Source organism: Pseudophryne corroboree, chromosome 1, assembly GCF_028390025.1.
Source record: "Pseudophryne corroboree isolate aPseCor3 chromosome 1, aPseCor3.hap2, whole genome shotgun sequence".
In the NCBI taxonomy this organism is placed as follows: domain Eukaryota; kingdom Metazoa; phylum Chordata; class Amphibia; order Anura; family Myobatrachidae; genus Pseudophryne; species Pseudophryne corroboree.
The window spans coordinates 189,686,756-189,705,460 of record NC_086444.1 but is presented as its reverse complement, the minus strand read 5'-3'; the positions used below and the strand labels follow the sequence as shown (position 1 = coordinate 189,705,460).

Below are 18,705 nucleotides of genomic sequence, written 5' to 3'. Positions count from 1 at the left end.
GCATCCCGCCTCAACAAAAAACTGCAGAGATATTGCGCCAGGTCAAGAGACCCTCAGGCGATAGCTGTGGACGCACTGGTGACACCGTGGGTGTTCCCGTCGGTCTATGTATTTCCTCCTCTTCCTCTCATACCCAAGGTGCTGAGAATCATAAGGAAAAGAGGAGTGAGAACAATACTCTTTGTTCCGGATTGGCCAAGAAGGACTTGGTATCCAGATCTGCAAGAAATGCTCACAGAGGACCCGTGGCCTCTGCCTCTAGGACAGGACTTGTGCAACAGGGGCCCTGTCTGTTCCAAGACTTACCGCGGCTGCGTTTGACGGCATGGCGGTTGAACACCGGATCCTAGCAGAAAAAGGCATTCCGGATGAGGTCATTGCTACGCTGATAGAGGCTAGGAAGGATGTGACGGCTCAACATTATCACCGTATATGGCGAAAATATGTGGCTTGGTGTGAGGCCACGAATTCCCCTACGGAGGAATTCCAGCTGGGCCTTTTCCTTCACTTCCTACAGTCAGGAGTGACTTTGGGCCTTAAATTGGGTTCCATTAAAGGTTCAGATTTCGGCCTTATCCATTTTCTTTCAAAAAGAACTGGCTTCTCTGCCTGAAGTTCAGACGTTTGTAAAGGGAGTGCTGCATATTCAGCCCCCTTTTGTGCCTCCAGTGGCACCTTGGGATCTTAACGTGGTGTTGAGTTTCCTGAAATCACACTGGTTTGAACCACTCAAAACGGTGGAAGTAAAATATCTCACGTGGAAGGTGGTCATGCTATTAGCCTTGGCTTCGGCTAGGCGTGTGTCAGAATTGGCGGCTTTGTCACATAAAAGCCCTTATCTGAGTTTCCATGCGGATAGAGCAGAATTGCGGACCCGCCCACAATTTCTGCCGAAAGTGGTTTCATCCTTTCATATAAACCAACCTATTGTGGTGCCTGTGGCTACTACTGACTTGGAGGATTCCGAGTCACTGGATGCAGTCGGGGCTTTGAAGGTTTATGTAGCCAGAACGGCTAAGGTCAGGAAAACAGAATCTTTGTTTATCCTGTATGCTTCCAACAAGCTTGGGGCGCCTGCTTCAAAGCAAACTATTGCTCGCTGGATCTGTAACACGTTTCAGCAGGCTCATTCTGCGGCTGGGTTGCCGCTGCCTAAATCAGTTAAGGCCCATTCCACAAGGAAGGTGGGCTCTTCTTGGGCGGCTGCCCGAGGGGTCTCGGCATTACAGCTTTGCCGAGCGGCTACTTGGTCAGGTTCAAACACCTTTGCAAAGTTCTACAAGTTTGATACCCTGGCTGAGGAGGACCTCATGTTTGCTCATTCGGTGCTGCAGAGTCATCCGCACTCTCCCGCCCGTTTGGGAGCTTTGGTATAATCCCCATGGTCCTTACGGAGTCCCCAGCATCCACTAGGACGTTAGAGAAAATAAGATTTTACTTACCGGTAAATCTATTTCTCGTAGTCCATAGTGGATGCTGGGCGCCCGTCCCAAGTGCGGACTTCTTCTGCAATACTTGTATATAGTTATTGCTTAAATAAGGGTTATGTTTGGTTGCATCAGGGTTGATCTGATGCTCCGTTGTTGTTCATACTGTTAACTGGGTAAGTTTATCACGAGTTATACGGTGTGATTGGTGTGACTGGTATGAGTCTTGCCCTGGATTCCAAAATCCTTTCCTTGTACTGTCAGCTCTTCCGGGCACAGTTTCTCTAACTGAGGTCTGGAGGAGGGACATAGAGGGAGGAGCCAGAGCACACCAGTATCCAAATTCTTTCTTAAAGTGCCCTGTCTCCTGCGGAGCCAGTCTATTCCCCATGGTCCTTACGGAGTCCCCAGCATCCACTACGGACTACGAGAAATAGATTTACCGGTAAGTTAAATCTTATTTTTTCTCTGTGATTTTAGTCACCATATCTCTCCTATATCTCTGCTTGTGCTGACTACACTGTGCAGGGGTTTGGGTAAGAGGTATTGTGCTGCTGCCAATTGTACTGTGTTACCTGATACTGCAAGTTATATCATGTCTGCTTCTGAAGGTAACGGTTCTGGGGCGGAACACACTGCAGGTGTTGCTGAAGCCACAGATCCATATGAGGAGAATACAGCAGCTGTGGGCTCTGGTTCTGGGGGCTCCTTGCCCCCCAGTGGGACTGTGGCAACGGAGGTACATAATGACTCACCGTGGGCTGCTTTTTCCACGCTTCTGCATACGCTAGTTAATAAACTAACACCCCCTATGGGGCCGCCTATGCCGGTGCAACCGTATGTGGTCCCTGCAGCTAACCCGCCGTGGGCGACAATTTATCTGCTCAATTGAAGAAGTTGAACCAGTCCCTGACTACTAAAAAGTCTGACCCTGGCTCGCCCAAGCCCAGGGGGTCCACTAAGCGAGCTCTTATCTCCTCACAATCCACTGCTGTCACTGACACCTCGTCTGATGAAGATGGCACTTACACTGACCCCACAGATTCTGACACAGATACTGCTGATGGGGAGATTAGTTCACATGTGGATGTTCCTGATCTTTTGGAGGCTATTAAGTTGATTTTACAGATTACGGATGATCCCAAGCCATCCGTCCCTCCTAAGAAACCAGATAGGTTCAAGCGTCAGAAGGTGGTTAAACAAGTTTTACCTCAGGAACCCTGGGAAAACCCGGGTAATAAGTTTGTGCCTCAAAAGAAGATGCTGGCTTGCTATCCCCTCGCGCCAGAGCTGTCTAAAAATTGGGAAACGCCTCCTCCAGTAGGCTCGCATGTGGCTAGGATGGTGGTTTCCTCAGCTCTACCTGTCACTACCGTCCCGTCTCTAAAAGAGCCTACGGATAAACGTGTGGAGGGTTGTCTGAAAGCGATTTACACCCTCACGGGTGCTGCACAAAGGCCCACTATTGCAGCAACAGGGGCTGCAGAGGCTATTGAAGCCTGGGCCTTGGAGTTAGAAGCTGAAATCTCTTCTGATCATGCTAGACAATGCTTGTCATATATTGTCACAGCTTCTCACTATATTAAAGAGGCGGCTTCTGATGCCGGTATCCTAGCAGCCAAGGCCTCTACTACATCAGTCCTGGCTCGCCGGATATTGTGGCTGAGATCCTGGTCTGTGGATCTGGACTCTAGAAAAACCCTGGAGGTACTCCCTTTCAAGGGAGATATTCTGTTTGGGGAGGACTAAAATAAGATTGTGGATGACTTGGCTACTGCCAAAACTACCTGTCTGCCAAGTACCGCTCCTTCTGTGTCGAAGGCTAAAGGTACTTCCTTTCGCCCCTTTCGTCCTTCAGGTAAAGCAAAAGGTCAGGCGTACAACAAGCAGGCCCGCACTGCCACACCTGGTAAGCCAAAGCCCAAAAGAGCCTGGGCGGCCCGTCAGCCAGCTTCCAAGACCGATAAGCCTGCCGCATGACGGGGCGGGCCTCCCCCTGGGGGATCCCAGGGTGGGGGGCCGGCTTCTAGGGTATACCCAGGAATGGTTGAAGACCACTTCAGATGCCTGGGTACGGGAAGTCGTCACTCGAGGTTACGCCATAGCCTTCAAAAAACGACCCCCTCATCGATTTTGCCGGACAGACGTCCCGTTGGACCAGACAAAGGCAAACACTCTACATTCGGTGGTACAGACCCTCCTGGATACAGGAGTCGTAGTACAGGTGCCTCTTGCGCAGAGGGGCCGGGGGTACTATTCTCCGCTGTTTCTAGTCCCGAAACCGAATGGGTCCTCCCGGCCCATTCTCAACCTCAAGGCATTGAACAGGTTTGTGAAAGTTTCCAAGTTCCATATGGAAACCCTTCGCTCTATAGTTCTGGCCTTGGAACCTGGGGACTACATGGTCTCCCTGGACTTACAGGATGCTTACCTGCATATTCCTATAGCAGCGTCACATCAGCAATACCTGAGGTTTGCGATTGGCAACCTCCATTACCAGTTTCGGGCGTTACCTTTTGGTTTAACTACGGCTCTGCGAGTCTTCACCAAAGTCATGGCGGTGATGACGGTGGTACTTCGCCGACAAGGGGTCAGGATACTGCCGTATCTGGACGACTTGTTAATCCTGGCAAATTCCCCAGAACTTCTCCTGCGTCATCTGGATATGACGGTCCGGTTTCTACAAGCCCACGGGTGGCTCATCAAGTGGAAGAAATCCTCCCTGGTCCCAGCTCAAAGCATGGTGCATCTGGGAGCGCTATTGGACACTCACAACCAGAGGTTGTTCTTGTCTCAGGAGAAAGTCCTGAAGCTTCAGGACAGGATTCGTTGCTTTCTTTCTCGTCCGCAAGTGTCGATACATTCGGCGATGCAGGTGCTGGGCCTCATGGTGTCAGCATTCGACATGGTGGAGTATGCTCAATTCCATTCTCGCCCCCTCCAGAGGCTGATTCTAGCCAAGTGGGACGGCCTGCCTCACCCGATCAGGTCTCACATGATCTCATTGACTCCGGAGGTCCATCTGTCGCTGCTCTGGTGGCTCCAGGACCGACAATTGTGCAGGGGCCGTCCCTTCTGGATATCCAACTGGGTCCTGTTGACGACAGATGCCAGTCTAAGAGGTTGGGGCGTGGTGTTGGAGCAACACTCCCTTCAGGGTCGGTGGACCAAGGAGGAATCCCTCCTCTCGATCAACATTCTGGAATTGCGGGCGGTCTTCAATGCGTTGAACCTGGCCCAGCATTTAATTCAGAACTGTCCTGTTCAAGTACAGTTGGACAACGCCACCACAGTGGCTTACATAAATCATCAAGGTGGCACTCGAAGCCGTTTGGCAATGAAGGAAGTCTCACGGATTCTACATTGGGCGGAACGCCATCTACTGGCCATATCGGCAATATTCATTCCAGGAGTCCTGAATTGGGAAGCGGACTTTCTCAGTTGTCAGGACGTACATGCCGGCGAGTGGGGCCTCCATCCAGAAGTGTTTCAACTCCTAGTGGAAAAGTGGGGCCTTCCAGACGTAGATCTGATGGCGTCTCGACACAATCACAAGGTTCCGGTCTTCGGAGCAAGGACAAGGGATCCTCAGCAGCATTCGTGGATGCGCTGGCGGTGCCGTGGAGGTTTCGGCTGCTGTACGTGTTCTCTCCGGTGTCACTCCTGCCCAGGGTAATTTGGAAGTTCAAGCAAGAGAAAGGAAATCTGCTTCTCATAGCTCCAGCGTGGCCCAGACGGCACTGGTTCTCAGACCTGCAAGGCCTATCGTCAGAGCGTCCACCTCTACTTCCACAACGCCCAGACCTCCTCGTTCAGAGCCCCTGTGTCTACCAGGACCTAGCCCGGCTGTCTTTGACGGCGTGGCTCTTGAAGCTTCCGTCTTAAGGGCTAAAGGGTTTTCTGAGGCGGTCATTCAAACTATGTTGCGGGCCCGGAAACCGGCTTCTGCTCGGATTTACTATAGGGTCTAACATTCTTACTTTGTTTTCGTGCGCATCTAACGATTATGACTCTTTCAAGTTTAGTATAGCCAAGTTGTTGGCTTTTCTTCAGCAGGGCCTGGACTTAGGCCTGCGTCTGGCCTCCCTCAAGGTTCAAATATCTGCCTTGTCGGTGTGGTTTCAGAGAAAAAATGCGACCTTACCTGATGTGCATACCTTTACTCAGGGTGTGTTGCGTATCCAACCTCCCTATGTCCTGCCTGTGGCTCCTTGGGACTTGTCGGTGGTTTTGGAGGCGTTACAAGAGTCTCCGTTTGAACCTCTTGGTTCAGCTGATCTTAAGTGGCTTTCCCTTAAGGTGGTGTTTCTGCAGGCTATTCCTTCAGCTAGAAGAGTGTCGTATTTGGGTTCCTTGTCCTGTAGTTCCCCATATCTGATATTTCACCGCGACCGGGCGGTTCTGAGGACTCGTCCCGGATATTTACCTAAGGTGGTTTCTTCGTTCCACCTTAACGAGGAGATTGTGGTTCCGGCACTTGTTTCTCCTGATCTGTCTCCCAAAGAGCGGTCTTTGGATGTGGTACGGGCTCTCCGTATCTATGTGAAACGCACTGCTTCGAGATTAGAAAATCTGATTCTCTCTTTGTGCTGTTTGGATTTCACAAACGGGGCTAGCCTGTTCACAAGCAGACTTTGGCCAGATGGATTAGAATGGTGATTGCACATGCTTATGTGAATGCTGGTCTATCAGCTCCTGCCCACAAGGCGGCTACGTGGTCATCTGTGAACACGTTCATAAGGTTCTATGCCTTCGATACTGCCGCTTCCCAGGATGCTTCCTTTGGACGCAGGGTTCTTGTGCCCGCTGCAGTACTTCCCCTCCCATAAGGAAATGCTTTAGGACATCCCCTATGTCTATCCTTGTGGGGCCCAGTGTACCCCGCAGCAGAAAACAAGTTTTATGGTAAGAACTTACCTTTGTTAAAACTCTTATTCGAGGTACACTGGGCTCCACAATGCGCCCACCCTGACGCACTTAGCTTCTTTCGGTTGGTATGGCATTAGCCGCTGACACTACTCCTGTCGTGAGAGTGTGGTGTATGTGGCTACTAACTGTTGTCGTCTCTTTTCCTGCTACTGCATAGGGATTGTTAACTAAAAACTGAGCTCCTGTGCAGGGAGGCGGGGTTATAGAGGAGGCGGCGCTATGCATTCTGGGAACAGCTTTTCAGCCTGTTGGTGCCTCGGATCATGATCCTACTCTACACCCCCCATGTCTATCCTTGTGGACCCCAGTGTACCTCGCAGAAAGAGTTTTAACAAAGGTAAGTTCTTACCATAAAACTCGTTTTACATGTTTTGTGATAACGTTTTAAAACATTGCCCTATCATATTAAACATTAAGGGACCTTTAAATTTGATCTTTGGAATTACTACATATCTTTTATGTGATAGGCTATGCTGTGTTTATTCAATAACTACAGATGTGTCTTAATACATCTAGCCTCAATACGCCACGCAGCGAGAGATGCCTGACACGAGTGAGCTGCAACTCTGCTAGCAATAGGCGCCGAAAATGCATCTTAGTGTCAATGCTGTGAGACTAGGACGCACCAGGTGACTATGCTGATAATTTGATATGCGACACCTGTATATCTGTGTGCAATTGAGTGTGTTACCGAGCACAACGCGGAGCTTGGTATAGAATGGCTGATGCATTGTAGCATTTCATATGCAGATTCAGAGACTTGGACATCCTAGTCGCATTGCTTTGTGACTAAAATGCATTTTCTGCAACAAAAAAAGACACTAGACACTAGCAGAGTCTCACAGGACCTGACGCACTGAGAGGGGCTGTTTGGCATGACTGCAGCAATTATGTATGCGGACATATCTGTACAGAGGAGGCACTCAAACATACTTCATAATCATAGATGATATAATATGTGCTATATGTTTATGCACAATCTATGGGGGTTATTTTCTTATAAAAGGTAATTGCACAGTAGTCTGTAGCAACCAATCCGCTACGATTTATCTGGTACAAATTAGACCATAAAAGTGTGTGTGTGATTTGGCTTGCTGGACTTTTGCATTGTGTTAGTGAATAAGTATCAGACTTGGGGGGGAATTCAATTGTTTGAAAAGTCAGTTGGGTGTCTGTTTTTTCCTATCTAATAGACAGGAAAAAACAGATACCCAACCGACTTTTCAAACAATTGAATTCCACCCTTTGGGCGGTATCCAATTAGCCGCAGTAATTTACCGCAGCTAGTTCTCCTGGGGCTTTCCAATTAGCCCTGATAAGCTGGAGTTTATCCCCAATGCCAGCACTCATCCGGAAGGCATAATCCGCGAGAAATGCTTCGAAAATACGTAGATCATGTATTTTTACACGAAAAACGTGTGTGTATCTCTTACGTCCTAGAGGATGCTGGGATCCACATTAGTACCATGGGGTATAGATGGCTCCACTAGGAGCCACTGGCACTTTAAGAGTTTGAGAGTGTGGGCTGGCTCCTCCCTCTATGCCCCTTCTACCAGACTTAGTTTAGAAAATGTGCCCGGAGGAGCCGGTCACAGCTAGGGGAGCTCCTAGAGCTTCTTTAGTTTTATTTTTTTCTAAGAGTTAGTTAGGCACAGGGAGGCTGCTGGCAACAGCCTCCCTGCTTTGTGGGACTAAGGGGGGGAGTAGTGACCGTCCTGAGGGGTTCGAGCCACTATCTCCGCTGGCAGGACACTGAGCTCCTGAGGGTGATGATCGTTAGCCGCCCCAGGCGACCGCTCACTCCCGCAGCATGCCGCCACCCCCTTACAGAGCCAGAAGATTCCGGAGGCGAGTGAGTCACCGCCCCCCCGGCAAGCGGGGAGCCGGTGTGAAGATGGCGGGAACAAGGTGGGAGAGTAGTACTGATTGCGCTCCGGAGGCTCAGCGGTATATGGTGCGGCACTGTGAGGGGCACCCTGAGCCAGCGCCTATACCCTGCACTGGTCACCAGTCTGTCAGGGACCTCTGTTACACTGCCAGCAGCAATCCTCAGGCCAGTATAAAGATCTGAAGAGCAAGAAGCAGCGCCATGTTCACGGGTGGAGCTTCTCCTCAGAGTGGACCCAGCAGCGTTCAGCTCCATTTTCCTGCCTGCAGATCCTGTAGAGAGACGCTGACAGGGAGAGCTGTCCTTCCAAGCAACTCCAGCTATCCTGTGCGGTACCATGGGGTTGTAGAAGGGGGTAGGGGAGGCTGTGTAATTACTGTGTAGTCTATTAAGGTACACAGTAAGCGCTAGGTAGTTGTATTACATCTACCTAGGGAAGCACTGTGTGTGTGGTTGGCTCCATTCTCTGTGTCTCTCTGTGGCATACTTGGGGGGAACATGGGTCTGACATTTCCCTGTGTGTGTGTGTGTGTGTGTGTTTGTTGTCTCACATAGCCATGTCTAGGGACTCGGTCATATGCTGCAGAGGATATTTCCTCTCAGGAGGAATCCATTCCATGTACACAGTAATGTAATATCTTGTCTCAGATCCCTATTAATGAGCCTGAGTGGTTAACCTATATTAAGGGTATGATATCTCAGATCTCTACCAGAGTAGCTCATACTGAGACTGAAACTCAGGTTTTAAAGAAGTCTATGGCAGTTTGGTCAGGTTCTGTTCCTATTACTTCAAAATCCCTCTAGCATATACCCACAGAAACGTGCACTTGCCCAGATTATGCCAGATGACACGGATACCGACTCTGACATGGCAGACAGTGATGGGGATTTGCTGCAGGGGGCGGCATCCCTTGCAAAAGGGGTGCAGCTAATGATTGAGGCCATTAGAGATGTGTTAAACATTTCTGACACAACACCTGAGCAGGTTGAGGAGGCTTACTTCACTGACAATAAGAAAGCCTCGCTAACCTTCCCTGCGTCAAAAGAATTAAACGCTTTTATTTGAAAAATCCTGGGAAAACCCGGAGAAAAAATTCCAGATTCCAAAAAGGATTCTGGTTGCTTTTCCTTTCCTTGAGGAAGATAGGAAAAAATGGGAAAACCTACCCATAGTTCACGCATCTGTTTCCAGACTGTCGAAAAAGGTGTTTTTACCTGTCCCTGGATCTACCGCATTAAAAGAAACGGCTGATTGTAAGATTGACACTACGCTCAAATCCATATACACTGCTTCAGGGGTGGCGCTGCGGCCTACTATTGCCTGCGCATGGATCTCTAAAGCTATAGTAAAGTGGTCATGCACATTACTAGAGGATTTGGATTCAATGGATAGAATTGACATTTAATTATTTTTACGTAACATACAGGATTCTGCGGGATTCATGGTGGAATCCATGAAGGACCTGGGTACGCTGACTGCAAGGATATCTTCCATGTCTGTCTCAGCTTGCAGGGGACTCTGGCTACGCCAATGGTCTGCAGACGCGGAATCTAGGAGAAGTGTGGAGAACCTACCCTACACAGGTCAGGCTCTATTTGGGGAAGCGTTGGATGCGTGGATTTCCACAGCAACCGCAGTTGTCACCTTTTTTTCCCTCAACTACACCTTCTACGAAGAAACCCTTTTCATCTGTATCGCAGTCCTTTCGGACCACTAAGACAAAAAAGTCTTCAGAGGTGAACGGGCAAAATCCAAAAAGCCTGCACCCGCAGGCTCCCAGGACCAGAAGCCTGCTTCTGGTACCTCAAAATCCTCAGCATGACGGTGGACCACACAGCCTGGAGGACGGGCTGGTGGGGGGCAAGACTCAGACGTTTCAGCAACGTCTGAGTGTCGTCCTTCCTGTATCCCTGGGTACAGGATATTGTATACCAGGGGTACAAACTGGAATTTCAAGAAACCCCACCTCACTGATTCTTCAAATAGGCTTACCGGCATTGCTGACAGCTAGAACTGTCCTATTAACAGCTATCCAAAAATTTGAAAAATAAGAGGTCATTGTTCAAGTTCCACCTCATATGCACAACATGGGTTACTATTCAAACCTTTTTGTGGTACCGAAACCGGATGGTTCGGTCAGACCAATTATAACTTGAAATCGCTAAACCCTTATCTAAGGGAGTTCAAATTCAAAATGGAGTCTCTGAGAGCGGGGATCTCAGGTCTGGAGGAGGGGAAGTTTCTGATATCCTTGGATGTCAAAGATGCGTACCTCCACATTCCGATTTGGCCGCCGCACCAGGCTTATCTCAGATTTGCACTGCTAGACAGTCACTATCAATTTCAGGCACTGCCATTCATCCTCGCCACAGCACCAAGGGTGTTCACCAAGGTGATGGCAGAAATGATGGTTCTCGTTCGCAGACAGGGAGGGGGTGAACATAATTCCATATCTGGACGATCTGCTGATAAAGGCATTGACCAGGGAAAAGTTGTTGCGGTCGATTGCTCTCACGACTCGTCTGCTCAGGGAACATGGTTGGATCCTGAACATTCCGAAGTCACATTTGGAGCAGACAAGGAGATTGTCTTTCCTGGGGATGATCCTTGACACGGAAGTGCAGAGGGTGTTTCTACCGGAGGAGAAAGCGTTGGTGATTCAAGCTATGGTCCGGGATGTCCTGAAGCCAGCCCGGGTATCGGTTCATCAGTGCATTCGCCTTCTGGGGAAGATGGTTTCCTCCTACGAGGCTCTACAGTACGGAAGATTTCACGCTCGATTCTTCCAACTGGATCTCCTGGACAAGTGGTCGGGGTCTCATCTACATTTACACCTGAGGATACGTCTGTCGCCGAAAGCAAGGATTTCACTCCTCTGGTGGCTGCAAATGTCTCACCTTCTGGAGGGTTGCAGGTTCGGGATTCAGGACTGGATCCTCCTAACCACGGATGCAAGTCTCCGGGGTTGGGGCGCAGTCACTCAAGAGAAAATCTTCCAAGGAAGTCTGGAAGGTCTGGAATCCAGTCTTCCAATAAACATTCTGGAACTAAGAGCCGTGTACAACGGTCTTCTTCAGGTGGCTCATTTTGTGCGAGATCGAGCCATTCAAGTGCAGTCGGACAATGTAACGACGGTGGCCTACATAAACCGACAGTGCGGAACGAAGAGCAGGGCAGCGATGTCAGAGTTAACAAGAATCATTCTCTGGGCAGAAAAACATGCGATGGCGCTGTCCGCAATTTTCATTTCGGGTGTAGACAACTGGGAAGCGGACTTCCTCAGCAGACACGATCTCCATACAGGAGAGTGGGGCCTCCATCCAGAGGTGTTCACAGAGAGGACAAATCTTTGGGGGGTTCCTCAAATCAACATGATGGCCTCCCGCCTCAATAAGAAGCTTTGGAGGTATTTTTCCAGGTCGAGAGACCCGCAAGCAGTGGTGGTGGACACCCTGGTAACTACGTGGGTGTTCCAGTCCGTGTACGTGTTTCCTCCACTTCCACTCATCCCAAGGGTTCTAAAGCTCATAAGGAGAACAAGAGTTCAGGCAATCCTCATTGCCCCGGACTGGCCAAGACGGGCTTGGTTCGCAGATCTTCTGGATCTACGGCTGGAAGATTCGAGGCCTCTTCCTCTTCGGGATGACCTGTTGCAACAGGGGCCGTTCGCTTATCAAGACTTACTGCGCCTGCGTTTGATGGCATGGAGGTTGAACGCCAGATATTAGCTCGGAAGGGCATTCCGAACAAAGTCATTCCTACCCTGATACAGGCTAGGAAAGGAGTAACGTCTAAACATTACCGTCGCATTTGGAAAAAGTATGTGTCTTGGTGTGAATCCAAGAAGTTCCTACGGTGGAGTTTCAACTGAGACGGTTTCTCCACTTCCTGCAAGCAGGTGTGGCTATGGGCCTGAGGTTGGGATCCGTGAAGGTCCAGATTTCGGCCATATCCATTTTCTTCCAGAAATAACTGGCTTCCCTCCCTGAGATTCAGACTTTTTTAAAAGGGGTTCCGCATATTCAGACTCCCTTTTGTGCTGCCTACGGCACCCTGGGATCTTAACGTAGTGTTACAGTTCCTCCAATCGGATTCGTTCGAGCCTCTACAGGAGGTTGAAGTCAAGTTTCTCACGTGGAAGGCGGTCAATTTGTTAGCCTTAGCTTCTGCTCGACGTGTGTCGGAGTTTGGGGCTTTGTCTTGTAAAAGCCCCTTTTTATCTTCCATGAAGATAGAGCTGAGCTTCGGATGCATCAGTAGTTCCTTCCGAAGGTTTTGTTGGCTTTTCATATCAACTAACCTATTGTGGTGCCAGTTGCTACTGACTCCTCGATTCCATCAAAGTCTTTGGATGTTGTAAGGGCTCTTAAAATCTAAGTGAAGAGGACTGCTCGTCACAGAAAGTCGGACTCTCTATTTGTCCTGTATGATCCCAAGAAACTTGGGTGTCCTGCGTCTAAGCAGACGATCTCTCGGTGGATCAAGTTCACTATCCAGCATGCATATTCAACGGCAGGACTTCCGTGTCCATAATCTGTTAAGGCCCACTCTACTCGTAAGGTGGGTTCTTCCTGGGCGGCTGCCCGGGGTGTCTCAGCTTTACAGCTTTGCCAAGCAGCTACTTGGTCTGGGTTGAACACGTTTGCTAAGTTCTACAGGTTCGATACTTTGGCCTCTGAGAAGCTTAAGTTTGGTCAATCAGTTCTGCAGGAGCCTCCGCACTCTCCCTCCCGTTCTGGGAGCTTTAGGATGTAAGAGAAAATAGGATTTTAATTACCTACCGGTAAATCCTTTTCTCGCAGTCCGTAGAGGATGCTGGGCGCCCGCCCAGTTCTTCGTTATCCTGCAGTGGTTACTTGGTTCAGTACTGCTTTGTTCTTTGTTATGTACTGTGGGGGTAATTCCAAGTTGATCGTAGCAGGATTTTTGTTAGCAATTGGGCAAAACCATGTGCACTGTAGGGGAGGCAGATATAACATGTGCAGAGAGAGTTAGATTTGGGTGGGGTGTGTTCAATCTGCAATCTAATTTGCACTGTAAAAATACAGCAGCCAGTATTTACCCTGCACAGAAACAAAATAACCCACCCAAATCGAACTCTTTCTGCACATGTTATATCTGCCTCCCCTGCAGTGCACATGGTTTTGCCAAATTGCTAAAAAAAATCCTGCTGCGATCAACTTGGAATTACCCCCTGTGTTTTTACTTGATTCAGTCATGTTATTCAGCCGTTGCTGAGTTTCAAGCTTGTTAGCTTGGTTTGCCTTATATGTGTGAGCTGGTGTGAATCTCGCCACTATCTGTGTAAAATCCTTCTCTTGAAGTTCTCAGTCTCCTCGGGCACAGTTTCTAGACTGAGTCTAGTAGGAGGGGCATAGAGGGAGGAGCCAGCCCACACTCTCAAACTCTTAAAGTGCCAGTGGCTCCTAGTGGACCCGTCTATACCCCATGGTACTAATGTGGACCCCAGCATCCTCTACGGACTACAAGAAAAGGACTTACTGGTATTAAAATCCTAATTTTTCGCCCCATCTAATTGGATGGGGTTGTTTATTGTTAGGATTGGAAGTTCCTCTTACTGTAAATGTTTGTTGTTAGGCAAGGTGTTAGCAATAGACTAATATGCATCTTTAAACGACTGTTATACAGGATTAAAGTTACTGGTGTCGAAATATGAATTTCCCAGGCTTGAAGATGTTGCTGTGATAGAGAAGAAGTTGGAAAAGTGCCACAGCAGTGAGATTGCCTCAGTGGTCAATATGTAAGTAGCAGAAGAAGTATGAGAGGAATGCATTTATAGTTACGTTCTCTAATAATAATAATACAGGTTGAGTATCCCATATCCAAATATTCCGAAATACGGAATATTCCGAAATACGGACTTTTTTGAGTGAGCGTGAGATAGTGAAACCTTTGTTTTTTGATGGCTCAATGTATAGAAACTTTGTTTAATGCACAAAATTATTAAAAATATTGTATTAAATGACCTTCAGGCTGTGTGTATAAGGTGTATATGAAACATAAATGAATTGTGTGAATGTAGACACACTTTATTTAATGCGCAAAGTTATAAAAAATATTGGCTAAAATTACCTTCAGGCTGTGTGTATAAGGTGTATATGTAACATAAATGCATTCTGTGCTTAGATTTAGGTCCCATCACCATTCTATCTCACTATGGTATGCATTTATTCCAAAATACGGAAAAATTCGATATCCAAAACACCTCTGGTCCCAAGCATTTTGGATAAGGGATACTCAACCTGTAATACATATATCTGTGCAGAGAACATAATGTTTTTGCTTAAGTGCTTTTACAGCTTTGTTAGGACAAATAGCTGTATTTTTATATAATTGTTTTCTATTATTATTATTGTTATTATGTAGGCGAAAGAGGAATTTAGTGTCGATATGTGCATCGACTGCCTAGGCCTCTGGAAACTTTTATAAGTTATTAGAGTGTACGTTCCGAACCATTCCTCAGTCTTGTCTGTGGTCCAATTCTTCCCTCCAGTTTCTGGTCATTTCCCACACTACCTCCATTCCTCCTGGAAGAGTCACAGTGCAGATACCTGCTTTGTTGGTGGAGTCAGGGATGTTGAGGTTGCTGCTGCACTCCCTCAGAATTGTCTATGGCAGCACCCCCTGTGTACAATTGAAAATTAATCTACAACATATATGCATATTGGGGATTTCACACCATATATTTAATAAATTGCTAATCAATGATTGACTAGTGCAGTAGACACCCACTTCCCCTTCCCTTTATTAAATAATATCTGTAACAGTCTTGTGTGATTGATGACATGTACAGTAACATCAGCCATATCCGAAAGTGTCCTTTATGTGCTGCCTGTTTGAGCAAGATGATGTAGATTGTATGCAGGTGACCATCATTATTCAGTATCCCGAGTAACAAACATGATATATTTATTTATTGCCAGTTATTTTTTACAGTACACACATATTCCACAGCGCTTTACAGAGAATATTTGGCCATTCACATCAGTCCCTGTCCTAGTGGAGCTTACAATCTATGTTCCCTACCACATGTACACGCACACACATTCACACTAGGGTTAATTTTTTTGTTGTGCGCCAGTTAACCTACCAGTATATTTTTGGATTGTGGTGGGGAACCAGAGCACACAGAGGAAACCCACGCAAGCACATAGAGAATATACAAACTCCACACAATTAGGGCCGTGGTGGGATTCAAACCCATGACCTCAGTGCTGTGAGGTAGTGTGCAGTAATGAGGTGCAGTGCAGTAATGTTAACCATTAAACTGTCCAACAAGTGCTTAACATCTGTCTTTGCTGTGTTTTAGGAGGAAGAGAAAGGGCTATGAAGATGATGGTTATATATCAAAAAAGCCCAAAACTGAAGAGGTTTGCACAATTTGTTTTCTCTTGTTTATGACCATTTATACAGAATGATGGTAAATGAATGGCAGGTACTGTAGGCTCATCTAGTAGGTGTAACCATGTCTGGCTAGTTGCAGAAGACCCATCTGGTGTGCTATACTTTATAATCAAGCATAACTAAAATTGGGTGTGGGTTATTAGGTCTACAGACTATAGGTCGACCATTAATGGTCACATTCATTAGGTCGACTGGGTCAAAAGGTCGACATGGATTTGGTAGACAGTAGAAAAGGTCATAGAAATGGTTGACACAAATGTGTGTTTTTTTATTGGGGGGGGGGGGCATGGTTATAGAAATCCACAAAACATGACCTGCTGGTGATACTTGTGGACAACAGCTGAGAACTGCTGTTTTAATACAAAGCTGCACACTTACACTAAAACCTAGCAACTGTCACTAAAGACATTGGTTTTCACGGTCAGATCTCCAGGCTACTAAAGGCTGATTTTCTGTAACTTTTCACAAGTGTTGGTAAATAATCTTCAAGGATTAGTCCTGTATATACCCGCCCTAGCCACAATAGTGACTTTAAACCAACAGCCAGCTCTTCCCATTTAATCAGTCACCGTAGGAGTATACATTAAAGTGCTGTTTCTGACTTATTATTCAATAGAAGTCAATATATCCATTTACTCAGAAAAACGTACATCACTGAGGCACGTTTCCTTGGAGAAGTTACTTGCAATGCTCTAGCATAATTACATTGCACGTTGCTTTATGGGAAGAGTGGCTAATGCCAACCAAGGAAACAGCTGAGGGTACCTAAATACATGAGAATTTTCCTCTTAACAAATTGGATTCATAAAAATATATTATGTATCATATTTCATGTAAGTAACTAAAGTGAATGTTATTGAGACATATATTGTATGCATAAAAGGGTTTATTTAACCGCACAGGATGTCACACAATGATTGGACATGTAAACCATATCATAATGGAATAGGCGTTTAGATCATGGGCTGTTGATGCAGACTTTGGTTAATATTACATGAGAACAAAAAAGGATGTTAGGAGTGCACAAGAGACATTTGGGTCTGTCCAATGTCCAGATGTATAATGGGTATGTAAAGGGTATGGGTATGTAAAGAATAAAACATAACTTATATTTGTGTCTCTAAAATAAGGAAGCAATCCTTCAAGCTGAGACATCTAGGGAATACAATATGAATAGCATATATTATAACATCCGGGTAATCTTAGCCCAGTGGATTTGTTCCCGGAATCTAACTAACGGAGTGGTGAAGGTGCAGGAGAGATGGGGAAATGGGAAAAATACAAGAGGTATCCCCAGTATTTAGGAGGAAATAAGATAGGTGACAAGTGATAATGGTGAAGAGATCTGTATTGTATGCAGTGGTAAAGTATCCATACCTGCAAATGGGATCATATAACTTTAAAAATAAAGTATTGGTCACTTAAAATAATTAACCAAAATAATTTTTAAGCATCAATACGGGAATACGCCTGTTTCAGTATTTTCATAAGAATTGAGCGATTAATACCACTCAGTCTTCATGCAATGTCTGAGGGTCCAGGAACTTTGCAAAACTGCTCCTGTCTAACTGCATGTACAGTATGTGTGTATATATGTTTATATATAAAATAGAGACCATCTGTACATATCCGTATATGGCTAGTTTACACCTTACAAATGTAAGCAGAATACATGTTTAGGTCCGTAGGCTGATACTGGGTCTTATAGTTAACTATTGCCTTTCTTTTTCTCATTTTTATAGGATGAGTGGACTGACGATGACCTGCTGGAATCTCTCTAGTTGTAGCAGTAGTTAGAGACAGCATGTTGCAACTTTGTGTACATACTTTTATATATAGTTTTTCTTTTTTCATTTTTAAGCTTCTGAGACAGGTTCAGTATTTGTGAGGATGTAATATACTTAAGCTTAATGCACTAAAATAAAATTTATAGTAAACTTTACTGTGCGCCTCTACTTGTCATTAGTATCTTCATTGATATACATTTAAGGTGGCTGTGTTTTAAAAGTACAGATTACTTCCACACAATCTTTCAACCAATATTGTCATAAATCAGGTGTACAGAAATTTGCCGTTTTATTGGATGACATTAGCCATTCAAGGATTCTGATTCCTTCCAGATTTAATAAAGCCTGATAAAAAGGTTGGAAGAATACCACAAACTGATAGCTGCCGCTTCCCAGCTACAGTACATTTACCCCAATGCCTGGTGATCATACTTTCTCTGGCTGGGTCCACAGGATAACATTGGGATATTGTCGAGCGACAGCGAAAATGGCACCAACACGGTCACAAGCTTTCTGGCCTCCCAGGATGCATTGGGGCCTTCACCATATAGTCCCGCCCCCTGACTCAGTCAAATCAGTTTTTTGCTTGGTGCGGCAGGAAGCCGCATGGTCGCAGGGCTGCTGAGAGTATCAGCCTCAAGCTTTTATTATTTTATTTTTATAGACTTACTATATTTTTTTGAGCGACTTCTCTTAACAGCGTCTTTTTTTTATTTTTATAAATCTGTTTTATTGAGGTTTTACAATACAACAAAATAACAAGACATCAGGTGTAAAAGGTATATCAGGCATGAAAGGCAAATCTTTTTTATGTGATGAAGATACCCACATGCGCTAATAGGCTGCCCTCTAGGACTATTAAATGATATTTAAGATGTCACCTAACATCCAAACATGCAGAAACAATGAAAGATTTTTATCATCAAACCGTCCTTAGGCGCACCACAATTTCACAAATGAATTATATGTTCCGGACCCAGAATGTGTTCTTAGTCTTCTTCCAACATGCAACAAATTTAGAAAAAGAAACACAATAGCGTAACTCCGTTAAATCCACTAATTATTTTGTGAAGATATCAATGGGATCCGTACCATGTAATGAGTCTACCCTTTGTAGACAAATGACACATTGAACCAGGAAAGATGGATCTCTTCACAGGATTCACACCTCTTCCAGCACCCGTCTCCACAAAAATTGATGATCATTTACAAGAAGGAAATATATATAGTGTGATATTGTTTACAATC

The 18,705-nt window shown here is 46.2% G+C and overlaps 1 protein-coding gene across 2 annotated transcripts in view; it reads left to right on the top strand.

Moving 5' to 3' along the window:
- CCNH (cyclin H) overlaps positions 1-17,612 on the top strand; it is an 81,859-nt gene extending 64,247 nt beyond the window's left edge. For both annotated transcript variants that reach the window (XM_063963968.1, XM_063963967.1), the window contains 3 exons: positions 13,895-14,006; positions 15,576-15,636; positions 17,413-17,612. In XM_063963968.1, coding sequence (XP_063820038.1) covers positions 13,895-14,006; positions 15,576-15,636; positions 17,413-17,451 — 212 coding nt within the window. In that variant the 3' untranslated portion in view covers positions 17,452-17,612. The remainder of the gene's footprint in view (positions 1-13,894; positions 14,007-15,575; positions 15,637-17,412) is intronic.
- Positions 17,613-18,705: the final 1,093 nt, after the last annotated feature.